At 44.2% G+C, this 16,192-nt stretch overlaps 1 protein-coding gene across 5 annotated transcripts in view; it reads right to left on the bottom strand.

Moving 5' to 3' along the window:
* Positions 1–1,715: 1,715 nt before the first annotated feature.
* Positions 1,716–16,192, bottom strand: part of rps6kl1 (ribosomal protein S6 kinase-like 1) — a 72,695-nt gene continuing 58,218 nt past the window's right edge. For 3 of the 5 annotated variants that reach the window (XM_086002721.1, XM_086002722.1, XM_086002720.1), the window contains exons 9-12: positions 16,006–16,095; positions 7,835–7,917; positions 6,110–6,205; positions 1,716–4,280 (exon numbers count right to left, since the gene is read on the bottom strand). In XM_086002721.1, the coding sequence (XP_085858847.1) occupies positions 4,164–4,280; positions 6,110–6,205; positions 7,835–7,917; positions 16,006–16,095 (386 nt within the window). In that variant the 3' untranslated portion in view covers positions 1,716–4,163. The remainder of the gene's footprint in view (positions 4,281–6,109; positions 6,206–7,834; positions 7,918–16,005; positions 16,096–16,192) is intronic. The other 2 variants (XM_086002723.1, XM_086002724.1) reach the window with 2 other exon arrangements.

Genomic DNA, 16,192 nt, shown 5'->3' on the forward strand with positions numbered 1-16,192 from the left:
CTTCAATTTGAAGTTTCATTCAAAGATCACCATCAGTGAAACCTTGATTTTTCAATCCTGGAGGCAGCAGACTTTTGCCAGTGAAGTGGGGTCTACTTTGATGATCTTCATTTGCCTGCCTGGTTGGTTCCAAAGGTAAAAAAGAAGTGATTACTATGCTATCCAGTCAACCATGAGAGAGAGAGAGAGAGAGAATATTACAGGAAAGATGTGATTGCACTCGAGAGGGTACAGAGGAGATTTACGAGAATGTTGCCAGGACTGGAGAATTTTAGTCATGAGGAAAGATTGGATAGGCTGGGGTTGTTTTCTTGGGAACAGAGGAGGCTGAGGGGAGACTTAATTGAAGTGGATAAAATTATGAGGGGTTAGGTAGAGTGGATAGGAAGGACCTATTTCCCTTAGCAAAGAGGTCAATAACCAGGGAGGCATAGGTTTAAAGTCATTGGTAGAAGGATTAGAGAACTTTTTTCACCCAGAGGGTGGTGAGGGTGTGGAATTCACTGCCTGAAAAGGGTAGTAGAGGCAGAAACGCTCATCGCATTTAAAAAGTACTTGGATATGCACTTGCCATAACCTACAGGGTTACGGACCAAGCGCTGGAAAGTGGGATTAGGCTAAATAGCTCTTTATCGGCCAGTATGGACACAATGGGTCAAATGGCCTTCTGTGCAGTAACTTTCTATGATTCTATGAGAGACACACACAGACTAACCTCTTAAGTCCCAGAGGTGAAAGGGCAACTGTAACTGACTGACTGGGAATAAATCCTGAATAATTTGCTTATTGAAGATCTCATATTTAGTATTTCAGGTACATAGAACGTTGATCAATTAGTTAACACAAGGACATTATAATACACCTCTGGTCCTCCACACGGACATATTAATGTCCTTTGTTTCAATACATGCCATCACTTTTTTTTGGTATATTTTTTCCCCCTCTCCCCTGCTCCAAGTACCCTCAGCTGGTCAATGGAAAATCCAGGCAAGCATCTTCCACATCTCTCTCCATGTTGGGTGGGTAACTGGTTATTAGGAGGTGCACGGAGAGCTCAGTGGAGGGAAGTGACTCACCTTTACCTTCCTGCAGAGAAAGGCACCTGGGTCTCCACTCAGGTTCACGGGGCAGGGCAAATGCCAAATCCTCACTGTGCCAGAATGTAGTTAGATTGTGGGACAGACAGCTGTGTCTGCTGGCACTCCCCCTCGATGGTACTGTCCTGGAGTGATGGTTTTTTATATAAAGGAAGCTCAGTCACACATGGAGCAGGTGTACGTTCAGAGGTTGGGTACTCAGGGTAAGTTTCTGCTCAGCACCCGGTGACAAGGCGTCCATATTTAAGAAGGGAGGTAGAAACCAGGTAACTACAGACCTGTCAGTTTAACATCAATTGTGGGGAAGTTACTGAGCACTTGGCAGGTATCAGTTGACCAAAGAGAGTCAGCATGGATTTGTCTGACAAATCTAACCTCAACGATCCTGGATTAGGAAGGGCAAAATCAGCCATGATTCCCTTGCCTGATCATACAGCTTTACTGAAAGTGCTTGTGTGTACAAGTTTCCACTTGGGTGCAATGGCTTCGATGGTTAAATCCCCTATCGCTACTCAGTCAAGGCTCACAAATCAATAATGGCCACTTGTCAACCGGTGCCTGGGGAACCGTTACCCAATGAGGAGTCAATACCGTCAAGAAAGGAGAGAAAACTGCCGCGACCAAAAAAATATCATTTTATATATTTATGTCATGTCTTGCATGCATCGGTTAAAGTGCCAAACTTGAAAGTGTACATCACACTTGCACCTGATTGGCTGCATATAATTCATAACATAGCAACAAATTACAATGGGATAAGGACTAATAGCATCTTTTAAAAAAAAAGTATATAAAATAAGAATGCCAGCTGGTTTCTTTATGCCAATTAACAAGCAGCCGTCAATCTACAAACATCCCTCAGCAACAGTAACTAGCTTTTGGTGGTCTTAATGGACAGCTTTAACACAACGGACTTAGCAGCAGAATAATACATTGTGCGTTACATGGTTAACACTCCCGTCACGATAAAGCAGCATAACTTCCGACGTATGAGCAAACCACAGGCATTTGGTTAAAATATAAACAAAAGTGGTGCAAGAGGAGGTGTAGTTAGCTCAACTAATGTCTGCTCTCAACTGGAGGGAGGTAGACTGCCTCTTGACCAGAGTGTAACCACTAAACCACTTATCTAGCACAGTGTTAACTCTTTCTCATCTATGAATTTCGGTAGGGGGTGCCCACTTCCCAGAGCAACAGATACAGTGAACATTTGGAATAATTTTGATATGCAGCAAGAGGTGAGGCATACTTTACTGTGATATAAAATGTGAAACCATTGCAGCAGACATCACGTCAAGGCAGACGCTAGGAGAGGATATGGAGACATGCACCACACCGTACCAGGCGTTAAGTGAATCATTCCCCATTACAGAAGCTGACACCAAGACTCCAACTGTACAGTACCGGACAAATAAAATGGTCCCCCTGTACCCAGAGCATACAGCAGATTTACACACGAGATTCACGATCCCTAGGTTACCAGACAAGGATGGACGGTCAGGCTTCACCTGCAATGTATTGAGACACAAATTGCAGAAATCGGTTAAAAACATTTTGCTGGATCCTGTCCTGGCAGTATTTAAAAAAAAACTTGAATGACAGCGGTTTTCACTTGTGCTGAAAAGGAGAGTCAATGTGAAACTGGAAGGGTGGTAAAGGGCAGACACTTGTATTAAAGTGCCGCTAAGAACTATTCCCTTCATCGGTTCAAATAGTCGACCAAGGAGAACCATCCAAGTCCTGAAAGGAGCAGGAGGTGTGGCCACAAGCACGCACAGTTACAGGTGTACCAGGTTAACTCGTGTAATGCCAGTACCACTAATCGCAGTCACAGTACAGCTCCCCATCTACTTGCTCACATTTGAATCAAGTTGTCGGAATGCTTTTTGTTAAAAAGGCTCTGGTGTGTATTTAAAAAGAAAACAAGAGCCACCTGGCGGCAGAGACTGTTGGAGGCTCAATGTGCGATATCATGGGGTGGCGAGGCATGGGGACCTGCCCACGAGCCTTTACCCACCCCAGAAGATGCCGAGTGCCTGATCTCAGGTGTGCCACTAGTCAGACAGACACTTCCCTACCTGGCAGGAGAGAAAAACATAAGGGGCTCCCTGACACCAGGTTTCATACTGAGTAGACAAACCTCAAGCGTTTAAAAAAAAATTTTTTTTTTTTTTTTAAAGTTCCCAAAACGTGCCATTGCATTTTCTTTTGATGCAGAAATTCCCATCTCCTCTTCCCATGAATTTCTGACTTTTGCGACTTCAAGGAAAACAAATACAGAAACCCAAGAAGACAGATTGAATGAATTGGGCGAGTCTGGATTGCAAGTGAATCACAACCACAACAATTTACAAACATTTCTGATACAATCAATGGACACACTGTAGCGTGTGGTTTATCTTCCTCCCCTTTTATCACCAGATACCCCAGATGCATTTTTCACATTCCGGGAAGGACAAGAGCTTGGGACTGCCTGCTTTGACAGTACTGGGGAAAGGACGGGCTCAGAAGAAGCAGGAATCCCAGCCATTAGGGACTGGTAGGAGGAGGGAGTTGGGCATTGCCACACTGAAAAAAGATGGCGGGGGGGGAGGAAGACTAAGAGATGGAATTGGAAAAGTGAGAGTCGGGGGCAAGAGGAAGTGATCCCCTTGTGGAAGAGGAGGAACTGCCTGGCTAGTGAAGGGTTATTTAATCAGCAACAGACATTATTACCAAGTACATTTCATCACAAAGATGTCTGCATGATCAGTGTCACTTGTTCAAGGTTAAAGACTTTGCTGAACAGTGTCTTGTTGGCTCTTTGCCAACAGGCACATTGTCTCAGCCGACAGGACCCATGATCAGCTCTAGTTTTGCTTAAACTGGCTTAAGCATGCTCCGGTAGATTTCCAGTCTTAGTGGCAATTGGCTAAGTTCTGTTGGTGCTCTTTGCTCATGGTTGCTGTAATTGTTTGTGGGTCAACGTAGGTGCACAAGTTCCCAGATCTGCTCGGTCCACTCGACTTTCCATCCCAGCTGCTGTCGCTAGTCATTAGGTCAGGCAGGGCATCTCCTGCATGTGCCTCATCTATAACCAGTCAGTTTGTTCCAGTGCACAGAGCTGAAAAAGGAGTGAGATTTTATCTCCTGTGTTCCATTCTCCCCTGAGCCGAGCCGACAGCGATAATCCCACTGCAACAACTGGGAGAGAGAGAGATGAAAGAAATCTGATTAGTCTTGGCATTTGTATGTGCAGAAACAGGTGTACAGAAAGAACCAGTGCTGGGAAATGGACTATTAGTAGTATTCAGTGACGAACTCAAAACAGTCCTAGGTCTGGTGGAGCATTACTTAGTTGCCCATATTCTCCCAAACTAAACTCCAACCCATGAAAGGAAGCACGTCATACCAGCTTTCCTCACATTACTGCTCGATTAATTATAACGTGGGTTCCATCTGTTTCAGACCCTCTGTTTAATTGAGGCCACTACTTTAGTAATCCAAGACCATTTATCTTTTATTAATGTCCACTGATGGTGCACTATGAGCTTTAGCCTTTCATACTGGTTTCTCTATCTATATTAAAATTATGTAGGCCATGTGAAGATCAAAATAGTCTTTTCAGATGCTGAGAGGCTGTTTCCCCTGGCTGAGAGTCCAGGGGTCACAGTCTCAGAATAAGGGGTTGGCCATTTAAGACTGAGATGAGGAGGACTTTCTTCACTCAGAGGATGGTGAATTTTTGGAATTCTCTACCCCAGAGGGCTCAGTCGTTGAGTACATTCAAGACTGAGATTGATAGATTCTGGGGACTAAGGGAATCAAGGGATATGGGGCGGAAAGGTAGAGTTAATGTTTTAGATCAGCCATGATCTTATTGAATGGCAGAGCAGGCTCAATGGGCTGTATGGCCTACTCCTGCACCTATTTCTTATGTTCTTATGTCATGTCACTCAGATAGCTTCATCTGAGTGACAACCTTGTACTTCTAACAGGCTGACTACTATTTGAATAATGTGGTTCAGTGGTACTAGTGATCACAATGCTGGCTCTGCGACTAGCGAGACATGTATTTGAAGAGGACTAATTTGCAGGTTTATGGGGAAAAAGCTGGGGTGTGGGACTAAATTGGACAGCTCTTTCAAAGAGCCGGCACAGGCACGACGGGCTGAATGGCCTCTTTCTGTGCTGTCAGAGTCTAGGATTCCAGTGAGACCCTGGTTCAAGTCCCAGGCCAGGTTATCACTTGAATCCTGTGACTACAGTTGGAATATATTTGCCCAGCTCTTACCCTGGTATTCACAATTCTGGAAAGTTTCTCTCATCTCAGCCCAGCACCATAATAAACCATGTCCAATAAAAGACCCATCACTTGGGCTGACCCCACCACCCCCATGAGCAAAGTGTTTTAGAATACAATGACTATGTACAAACCACGTCGTGTTCTAGAGCAGTGACGTACTGTATCTAAACTCCCCTCATGTTTAGATCAGCTTGGAGTCAGTAGATTGTTGGTTCAAGCCCTGCCCACTCCAGGGCTCGAGCACATAATCCAGGCTGATACTTCAGTGTAATATTGGAGAGTGCTACATTATCACAGATGCTGCCTTTAGGAAGAGAGATGTTAAACTAAGGCTCGGTTAGGGTGGACTCAAAAGATCTCACAGCACTATTTGAAGAATAGCAGGGAGTTTTCTTGGTGTTCCAGCCAACATTCTTCCCTCGACCAATGCTACCAAAAACAGATCATCTGATTTGCTGCTTGTGGGACCGTGATGTGCACAAACTGCCTGCTGCATCTGCCTATAAAATCTTGACTACACTTAGTTCTTCAATGGATGTGAAGCACAAATATCCCGATAAGGTGCTATATGAATGGGCGTTGTCGAAAGCACTGTTATTCCAGATCAAGTTATGCCAGATGGAACTGAAACATCGTTACTCTTGATCGCCTCGTCCCGTTTGGACATCCAATTTCCACAGAGAAAGTTGGGACGTACACAGCACAAACTGCTAATTGGTATCCTCACCTGCTGGAGAAGTGACACCGCTGCAGGACTGAGATGGTCTGGGAGTCGGAGCTGGGTGTGAGGATGGATTCTGGAGGGGTAGCACTGAGACAGGGTCTGGGACACACAGAAAGATACAGAACATAAATATACAACAATGGGGAACACACGATTCTGGGTGTACAATACTTTCGATTTTATTTCCTCATTGGGGCAAATCTTTTGATAATATTGAATTTTTTTATCAAGTTAAATGGTTAAGACTATTACTTGTACCTAGACTTCTAAAGGCATTTGATAAAGATTCAGGCTTGGGAATGGATAAGGAATTGGCTGAGGGGTAGAAAATAAATGGGTATTTGTTAGAGGCGTCATGTCAGGGGGTGGAGTACTCAGTGGGGTATCCCAGGGTTTGGTGTTGAGACCACTACTGTTTCTAATTCAGAGCAGCTGACTTCGATGCATAACTCGACCCGTTGCAAATTGGTCAACTTTGCAGATGAGTGGCACCGAAGAATGAGTTAAACAAAATGTGCAACTGGATCAAACAATGGCAGATTAAACTTAATGCTTACAAAATATAAAGCACTGCACATAAGGAAAAATAGGAACACGTACTCCATAAATGGTGATTGAATAGATTAAGGATGAAGTTGAAAGAAACTAAGGAGTGTCTTAGTAGACTTGACACTCAACAAGTCCAACCAATGCAGAGCAACCAACAAAGTCAACAGGACGTTGAACTACATAACCAAAACAAGTCCGAGGAAGTTGTGACCAAACTGTACAGTACTCAGGTCAGACTGCACCTCGGGTAATGCGTCTAGTTCTGGTCGCCAAGATACAAGGGAAACATTCAGGTGCTGGAACAGTCGAAGAGCCACAATACTGAGCAGGAGCGTCAGGAGCTAGGAGAAAGACTAGGGAAGCTTAGGCTATTGAGCCTAGAAAGGAGGGGTCAGAGAGGTGACCTTATAGAGGCATACACAATAGTTAAGGGAGTGGAAAAGGTAAAGCCAGAATATCACATTAAATTAAATTGCGAGAGTAGAAGGGGGACACAGATTCAAACTAGTAAAAGGCAAATTGGGGACAGATATCAGGATGTTCTTCAGATAAAGGAAATGATCAACAAATGGAATGGACTCAGTGTAGTGGAAGTGAAAACCCTGGAATCATTTAAGGGACAGTTATTTGCAGCAATGGAGTGGGGGGAGGGGAGAATTCAGGGCCTTTCTGAATGGATGAAGATCAATCAAATGGCCTTCCTCATCTACAATTACCTTGTAACCAGTTCAGGTTTGGTTGTAAATCCCCAAGGGTTGGATAGCCTGATGACACTTGCCATCAGGGCTCATACCTATGGAACTGTATCCTAATAAGGAGCAGTCAACACCTCCAGAGCAAGATTGCTGGGGAGGTTTTCTTATGTGTATATATAAAAACTATCCCTCTCAGCTGGAGATACTACATGGCCCTGCGACACCAGAGAAAATGGAAAATGAGCAATAACAGACAGTATGTATAGATTACAATTCATGGAGCACTTGGCTTCATTTTTATTCCACCTCAGGAGGTAGACTCCTTACCCATTAAATGTAGATAATAACAAATGCTTCAACCTATCATAGCAATTTGTTCTCGTCAATGGACCTACCCACATACATGCAGCTGGTATAGATCTGAATAAAGCAGATATGATACAAAAGGTCAGGATGTCACAAAAGCATCAACAAGAACAGTTACCGTCCCAGTTAGAAGCTCGAACAACAAAGTGCCAAGGCTCCACCAATCACAGGCCTCCGTTACTTCTCCAACCCCACCGACCTCTGGCAAAATCAAAACAAACATTTCAAAATTAGGGAAGTTGACCTCAAATGGATAACAACCATTATGATTTCAATACTCCATACTTAATATTTTTTTAATTTTTTTATTATAAAGTAAGCTTAACTTACTTTCCTCCTTTGCCCCCACAATCAATGGCATTCTGCAACTCTCCCGCCCCTCCCACCCCCACCCATTGGAATCTCCCCAGCTCAATCGTCGGGTAAATGCTGGAATCCATTGTTAAGGAAGTGGTATCAAGTCACTTAGAAAATCAGAACATGATTAGGCAGAGTCAACATGGTTTTATGAAAGGGAAATCGTGTTTGACAAATTTATTAGAGTTTTTTGAGGATGTAACGTGCAGGGTAGATAAAGGGGAAACAGTGAATGTAATATATTTGGATTTCCAAAAGGCATTCGATAAGGTGCCACATAAAAGGTTATTACACAAGATTAGGGCTCATGGGGTTGGGGGTAATATAGTAGCATGGATAGAGGATTGGTTAATGGACAAAAAAAAAGAGTAGGGATAAACAGATCTTTTTCAAGTCGGCAGGCAGTAACTAGTGGGGTGCGCAGGGATCAGTGTTGGGGCCTCAGCTATTTACAATCTATATTAATGACCTAGATCAAGGGACCGAGTGTAATGTATCCAAGTTTGCTGATGATACAAAGCTAGGTGGGACAGTAAGCTGTGAGGAGAACACAAAGAGTCTGCAAAGGGATATAGATAGACTGAGTGAGTGGGCAGTAAGGTGGCAGATGGAGAATAATGTAGGGAAATGTGAGGTTATTCACTTTGGTAGGAAGAATAGAAAAACAGAATATTTTTTAAATGGTGAGTAACTTTCAAATATTGGTGTTGAGAGAGATTTGGGTGTCCTTGTGCAAGAAACACAGAAAGCTAGCATGCAGGTACAGCAAGCAATAAGGAAGGCAAATGGCATGTTGGCCTTTATTGCAAGGGGGTTGGAGTATAAGAGTAAGGAAGTCTTGCTACAATTGTACAGGGCCTTGGTGAGACCACACCTGGAGTACTGTGCACAGTTTTGGTCTCCTTATCTAAGGAAGGATATATTTGCCTTGGAGGCGGTGCAACGAAGGTTCACTAAATTGATTCCTAGGATGAGAGGGCTGTCCTATGGTGAGAGATTGTGTAGAATGGGCCTATACTCTCTGGAGTTTAGAAGAATGAGAGGTGATCTCACCTGAAACGTTAACCGTTTCTCTCTCCACGGATGCTGCCTGGCCTGCTGAGTATTTCCAGCATTTTCTGTTGTTATTTAAGATTCTGAAGGGGATTGACAGGGTAGATGTCGAGAGGTTGTTTCCCCTGGCTGGAGTGTCTAGAACTAGGGGGCATAATCTCATAAGGGGTCGGCCATTTAAGACCGAGATGAGGAGGAATTTCTTCACTCAGATGGGTGTGAATCTTTGGAATTCTCTGCCCCAGAGGGCTGTGGAGGCTGAGTCTTTGAGTATATTCAAGGCTGAGATAGATAGATTTTTGGACTCTAGGGGAATCAAGGGATATGGAGATCAGGCAGGAAAGTGGAGTTGAGGTCGATGATCAGCCATGATCTTATTGAATGGCGGAGCAGGCTCGAGGGGCCGTATGGCCTACTCGTGCTCCTATTATGTTCTTAGCTATCCCATTACTTGTAGGCCTCGGTCAATGCTGCAGTACGTTTGGGAGCCGAGAGCAGTGTGGGGGCGATTCTCCCTTTAGCTATTCTTCAGATGGTAGCATTCTTGCCTGAGTAAAAGATGTTTGAAGGCTATTTGACCCATCTTAGTTCATCCATCCAGAACAGCCCTACACTCCCCCATTGTTACATTGAATTGTTTTGTTAAATGATTCCAGGGGTTTTTGCCTCCACCACCTTGCTACGAAGTCTATTCCAAGTCTGGATCACACTGTGCGAAGAGCTTCCTGACATCAGTCCTAAAATTACCTTTTACTAGCTTGAATCCGTGTCCCCTTGCCCTAGTCCCAGATTAACTTCTTCTCTACAGTTTACTATCATACACCTGTTAGAAGAGCACCTCTACAATGCCTCCCTTCCTGGCAGAAAAATTCAAGTCTCTTTCAATCTTTCGTCATAACTCAAGAACTCCAACATCAGGGACCTGCCTCATGGCTCACCTCTGCACTGCCTCTAGCACTGAACACCTCCCCCGTTTCTCAGCGGCTAGAACCGGGCACGGTGCATCCTGACCAGAGCACTGCACAGTTTAAATACAACATCCTCCAACATGTTTTCTACTGTTTTGCTAATGTGTTTGAACATTCTAATGGCTTTGCTGAATGAGCCTCTGCTTTCATTGGTAAACTCGGCGCTCAGTATGCCCAAGACTCCAAGGTCTCTTTCAACCTCATCCTCAGCTCTTAGTATGTGCGTTGCCCATTTTTTTCTTCCTACTTCACATTTGTCCAATTAAATTCAATCCGCCATTGTTCAGCGGGCTCATTTAAAAAAAAAACGTATAGGTATTGTCTGCAAATTTGACCAGTTTGCAGAGTTTCTGAATCCAATATACATTGAAAACAGTAGTGGTCCCAACATTGTATCTTGGGGTACCCCACTCAGTACCTCCCTATCTCCCTGCTGCCAATCCCAACATTAATCCTTTGACCAGTACTCATTTTCTGCTCATCGGCCAATTTCTTATACATTCCCAGTTTTACCCTGAACCTCCACAGCTTTGAGCTTAACTACTAGCTTTTTTATGTGGGACATTACCAAATCAGAAGGTTCAAGCCCCATTCAAGGATTTGCACACATAATCTAGGCGGACACACTGACAATGCAGCACCCCTTCAAATACTGCACTGGAGGTGCTGTCCTTCAGATATGATGTTAAACCGAGGCCTCCTCTATATGTTCAAGTGGATTTAAAAGATCTCATGGCACTAATTGAAGAGATTCAGGGAATTTTTCTGGCCTCCAGACTAACAATCCTCCTTCAACCAAGGATTAAATGCATATTTATTTCATAGAGTCATACAGCACAGAAAGAGGCCCTTCGGCCCATCGTGTCCGCGCCGGCCATCAAGCCCCGTCTATTCTAATCCCATTTTCCAGCACTTGGTCCGTAGCCTTGTATGCTATGGCGTTTCAAGTGCTCATCTAAATGCTTCTTGAATGTTGTGAGGGTTCCTGCCTCTACCACCCTTTCAGGCAGTGAGTTCCAGATTCCAACCACCCTCTGGGTGAAAAAGTTTTTCCTCAAATCCCCACTAAACCTCCTGCCCCTTACCTTGAAACTATGCCCCCTGGTTATTGACCCCTCCACTAAGGGGAAAAGTTCCTTTCTATCTACCCTATCTATGCCCCTCATAATTTTGTACACCTCAATCAGGTCCCCCCTCAGCCTTCTCTGCTCTAAGGAAAACAACCCCAGCCTGTCCAGTCTCTCCTCATAGCTGAAACGCTCCAGCCCAGGTAACATCCTGGTGAATCTCTTCTGCACCCTCTCCAATGCAATCACATCCGTCCTATAGTGTGGCGACCAGAACTGCACACAGTATTCCAGCTGTGGCCGAACTAGCATTTTGTACAGCTCCATCATAACCTCCCTGCTCTTATATTCTATGCCTCAGCTAATGAAGGCAAGTATCCCATATGCCTTTTGAACCACCTTATCTACCTGTCCTGTTGCCTTCAGGGATCTATGTACATGCACGCCAAGGTCCCTCTGATCCTCTGTCCTTCCTAGGGTCCTACCATTCATTGTGTATTCCCTTGCCTTGTTAGTCCTCCCAAAATGCATCACCTCACACTTTTCAGGGTTAAATTCCATTTGCCATTGTTCTGCCCATCTAACCAACCAGTCTATATCGTCCTGTAGCCTGAGGCTTTCCTCCTCGCTATTTACCACTCCACCAATTTTCGTATCATCTGCAAACTTACTGATCATACCTCCTACATTCATATCTAAATCATTAACGTACACTACAACGGCAAAGGACCCAGCACCGATCCCTGCGGTACACCACTGGACACAGGCTTCCAGTCACAAAAACAGCCTTCGACCATCACCCTCTGCCTCCTGCCACTAAGCCAATTTTGGATCCAATGTGCCAAATTGCCCTGGATCCCATGGGCTCTTACCTTCTTGAACAGTCTCCCAGGCGGGACTTTGTCAAAAGCCTTACTGAAGTCCATGTAGACTACATCAACTGCATTACCCTCATCCACACACCTAGTCACCCCCTCAAAAAATTCAATCAAATTGGTTAGACATGATCTCCCCCTGACAAAGCCATGCTGACTATCCTTGATTAATCCTTGCCGCTCCAAGTGGAGACTAATTCTGTCCCTCAGAATTTTTTCCAATAATTTCCTTACCACTGATGTTAGGCTCACTGGCCTGTAATTCCCTGATTTATCCCTACTACCCCTCTTGAATAATGGTACTATGTTACCTGTCCTCCAGTCCTCTGGCACCTCCCCTGTGGCCAGAGAGGTTCTGAAAATTTGTGTCAGAGCCCCTGCAATCTCCTCCCTTGCCTCACACAGCAGCCTGGGATACATCTCGTCAGGGCCGGAGGATTTATCCACTTTTAAGCCCGCTAAAACCGCTAGTACCTCCTCCCTCTCAATACTAATTTGTTCAAGTATATCACAATCCCCCTGCCTGATTTCTATGCCTACATCGTCCTTCTCCATAGTGAACACAGATGCAAAATATTAATTTAAAACCTCACCTACATCTTCCAGCTCTACACACAGATTGCCACTTTGGTCCCTAATGGGCCCTACTCTTTCCCTGGTTATCCTCTTACCCTTAATATACTTATATAAAACACCTTGGGATTTTCCTTTATTTTGCCCGCCAGTGTTTTTTCATGCCCCCTCTTCGCTCTCCTAATTTCTTTTTTAAGTACCCCCCTGCACTTTCTATACTCCTCTAGGGCTTCCACTGTTTTTAGTCCTTTGTATCTGCCAAAAGCCTCCCTTTTTTTCCTAATCCATTCTTGTATATCCCTTGACATCCAGGGTTCCCTGGGCTTGTTGGTCCCACCCTTGACCTTTACGGGAACATGTTGGCGTTGTACTCTCTATTTCCTTTCTGAAAGACTCCCACTGCTCTGATGTGGATTTTCCTACAAGTAGCTGATCCCAGTCCACTTTGGCCAGATCCTGCCTTATCCTATTAAAATCGGCCTTCCCCCAATTTAGAACCTTTATTTCCAGTCCATCTTTGTCCTTTTCCATCTCTGTTTTTGGGATTCATTTTTTGTTTTGTGGATCTTACTGTGTGCCAGGTTTGGCGGTAAAATGACAGTGACAGCACTTCAAAACTAGGCTAGGAAGCACTTTGGGTGTGGATGTGGTAAAGGTGCTACACAACTGGAAGGTTTCCCCCCCCCCCCCACCCCCCCCCAAAAGGGCCCTTGGCAGTCACACCGAAGAGGTGCCACAACAAGGCTGGTGTTCTTTGGAACTTGGAGCTCAGACATATTGGAGTAGAGTAGAGGGAGCTTTGCTCGGAATCCAACTTGTGCTATACCTTACAACTAGCTGCTGGACTCTGCTAAGAGGAAGACACATTACCATAGAAATTTCAGCACAGAAGGAGGCGAGTTAGCCCATCATACCCCGGACAGTACTAGCTACACATCAGAGCTATTAACTTTAATCCCTTTTCACGTTCTTTCCCTCATACTCTTGTTCCTCTTCTAATATTTAGCTAAATTGCTCTCAAACATTGATTAACTCAGCTTCAATAGGCACTTTTGGTAATAAATCTTTTGCATGAGAAACCTTGTTCTATGCTTTTAGTATTAATTCTAAATTTATGCCCCCAGTTACAAATTCACTGACTAATGGAAATAATATTTATCTTCTCCAACCTTTGAGCACCTCTCCCTTAATCTTCTCTGTTCTAATAAATATAGTCCTGATTTTCCCCAAGTCTCTCATCTTTATATCCCTTCATCCCTGGAATAATCCTAATGAACTGATGTTGCACCTTTTCAATAACTCCCTTATCCTTTCTATAAGGAGATGCCCAAAGCTGCACATGGTACCCCAGCTAAACAATGTCTTACACAGATTCATCACCTCCTTGCTTTTATTTTTAATAACCTTGTATATAAAACCCAGAGTTTTATTTATTCCTTTCAAAAGAAAAAAAATACAAAGTGAACAAGCTTGCATTTATATAGCGCCTTTCATTTCCTCAAGGGTGTCCCAAAGCACTTCAAAGCAAGGTCCCACATGCAGCATCGAAAAAAAATGACTAGTTAATCTGTTTTGCAAGGGATTGAGCGATAAATGTCGGTCAGGTCCAATATTACTGTTAATTTTTTTGGGGTGCGCGGCCCCTTTAAATGGCTGCGCAGCCTATTCAAAATACCGCGTATGCGCGGTTTTTCGCATTGAAAAGCCAGCGAGCTAGCTGCGCGGGAGGTCCAGAGAACTGCGCGACTGCGCAGCTTAAAGGGAACATTGGTCAGCATGCTGGGGGAAATCCTCTGCTTTTCTTCAAATGGTGCCGAGGGATCGTTAAGATCCACCTGAACGGGTAGAACAGGGCGTCGGTTTAACGTTTCATCCAAAAGACAGGGCAGCATTCCCTCATACTGCACTGGAGTGTCAGCCTAGATTACATGCTACAGTTCTGGAGTACACCTTTAATTCATCACCTTCTCACACAGAGGCGAGACTGCCATCACTGCCAGAAGCTGACTCCTTGTGGCTTTTTCTACTTACAATCTTGTTTTTAAAGACCAGCGTATCTGTACCAGTGGATCTCTCTTTCTATTGACAACTTTACTATTTAGGTTACATTTCCATTCTCTGTTCTTTTCCACAAATTTTCAGGGCTATGGGGAAAGAACAGGTGAGTGGGACTAATTGGAGAGCTCTTTCAAAGAGCCAGCACAGGGATGATGGTCCGAACGGCCTCTTTCTGTCCTGTACTATTCTATGATTTTATGTACTACTTCAGACTTAGCTACATTGAACTCCATTTTCCATTATTCTGAATTGGTAATTCACCTTGAAGAACACTACAATGACAGAAAACACTTTTGGAATACAGTTTTAATCACTGAAAAAAAGACATGGAGATCTGAAAGTTAAGAGCGATTTAACCAAACACCAAAACAGATCTCTCAGCACTATTTCCAACTTCAAGCAAATAGAAGTCAGTCAGAATGAGGTCAATCTACATCTTCGCTGGAGTTTAGAAGAATGAGAGGGGATCTCATTGAAACTTATAAAATTCTAACAGGACTAGACAGACTAGATGCAGGAAGGATGTTCCCGATGGCCGGAGAGTCCAGAACCAGGGGTCACAGTCTAAGGATAAGGGGTAAGCCATTTAGGACAGAGATGGGGAGGAATTTCTTCACCCAGAGAGTGGTGAACCTGTGGAATTCTCTGCCACAGAAGGCAGTTGAGGCCAACTCATTAAATATATTCAAGAAGGAGTTGGATATATTTCTTAAGGCTAAAGGGGTCAAGGGATATGGGGAGAAGGCAGGGACAGGGTACTGAATTTGGATGATCAGCCATGATCTCATTAAAAGGCGGAACAGGCTCGAGGGGCCGAAAGGCCTACTCCTGCTCCTATCTTCTATGTAACAAACATTCCTCCCCTTCCCCCCCCCCCAGATTAGTTGACCAGTAAACTAATTTGGGGTCTCTTCCCAAATTGTACAATTTTCTTGCCCCCTTGCCGAAATATCCGTTTTTTTTTTTTAAATACATGAACCAGTTTGTAGTGAAAATGTTGGCAGGCTGCTCAGGCATGAGGGCCATCACAGGCAACCTGGCCTGGGTCTCATCCTGCAACCGTATATATGCATTTCAAGCAGCAGTCGCATAATAAACAGGAGCAAAAAAACCATGATTTTAATGTCCTCAAAGCCGCACAGCTCAGATCAGCTAACTCAGGACAAGTAGAGAATCTAGAACCTTTATGATCTGTATGCCTCAGTAAATGTGATGCAATTACCAACTGAGCTAATCAACAACAACTTGCACGGTAAACCGTCCCAAGGCACTTCACCAGGAAATCCAGTACACCACCTAGATACAGTCTTGTACTCCCAACTCCCCCATCCCCATTACCTGGTGCACAATACATATCCTCTATGGCTTTAGCGCTACATTGAACTTCAACTTCACTCCACTGGCCAAAGTACGTGAGGCAAATGTGACCTGTCAAGATAGAAAATCAAAGTTCTGGTCAATGACTTAATACAGCACAACAACTTCCATCCCAGTATGACAGAAGAAGCAATATTTGAGAAATACC

The sequence above is a fragment of the Somniosus microcephalus genome, chromosome 12 (genome assembly GCF_052327205.1).
Source record: "Somniosus microcephalus isolate GS21.2 chromosome 12, FLI_Smic_1.0, whole genome shotgun sequence".
NCBI classification, from domain to species: domain Eukaryota; kingdom Metazoa; phylum Chordata; class Chondrichthyes; order Squaliformes; family Somniosidae; genus Somniosus; species Somniosus microcephalus.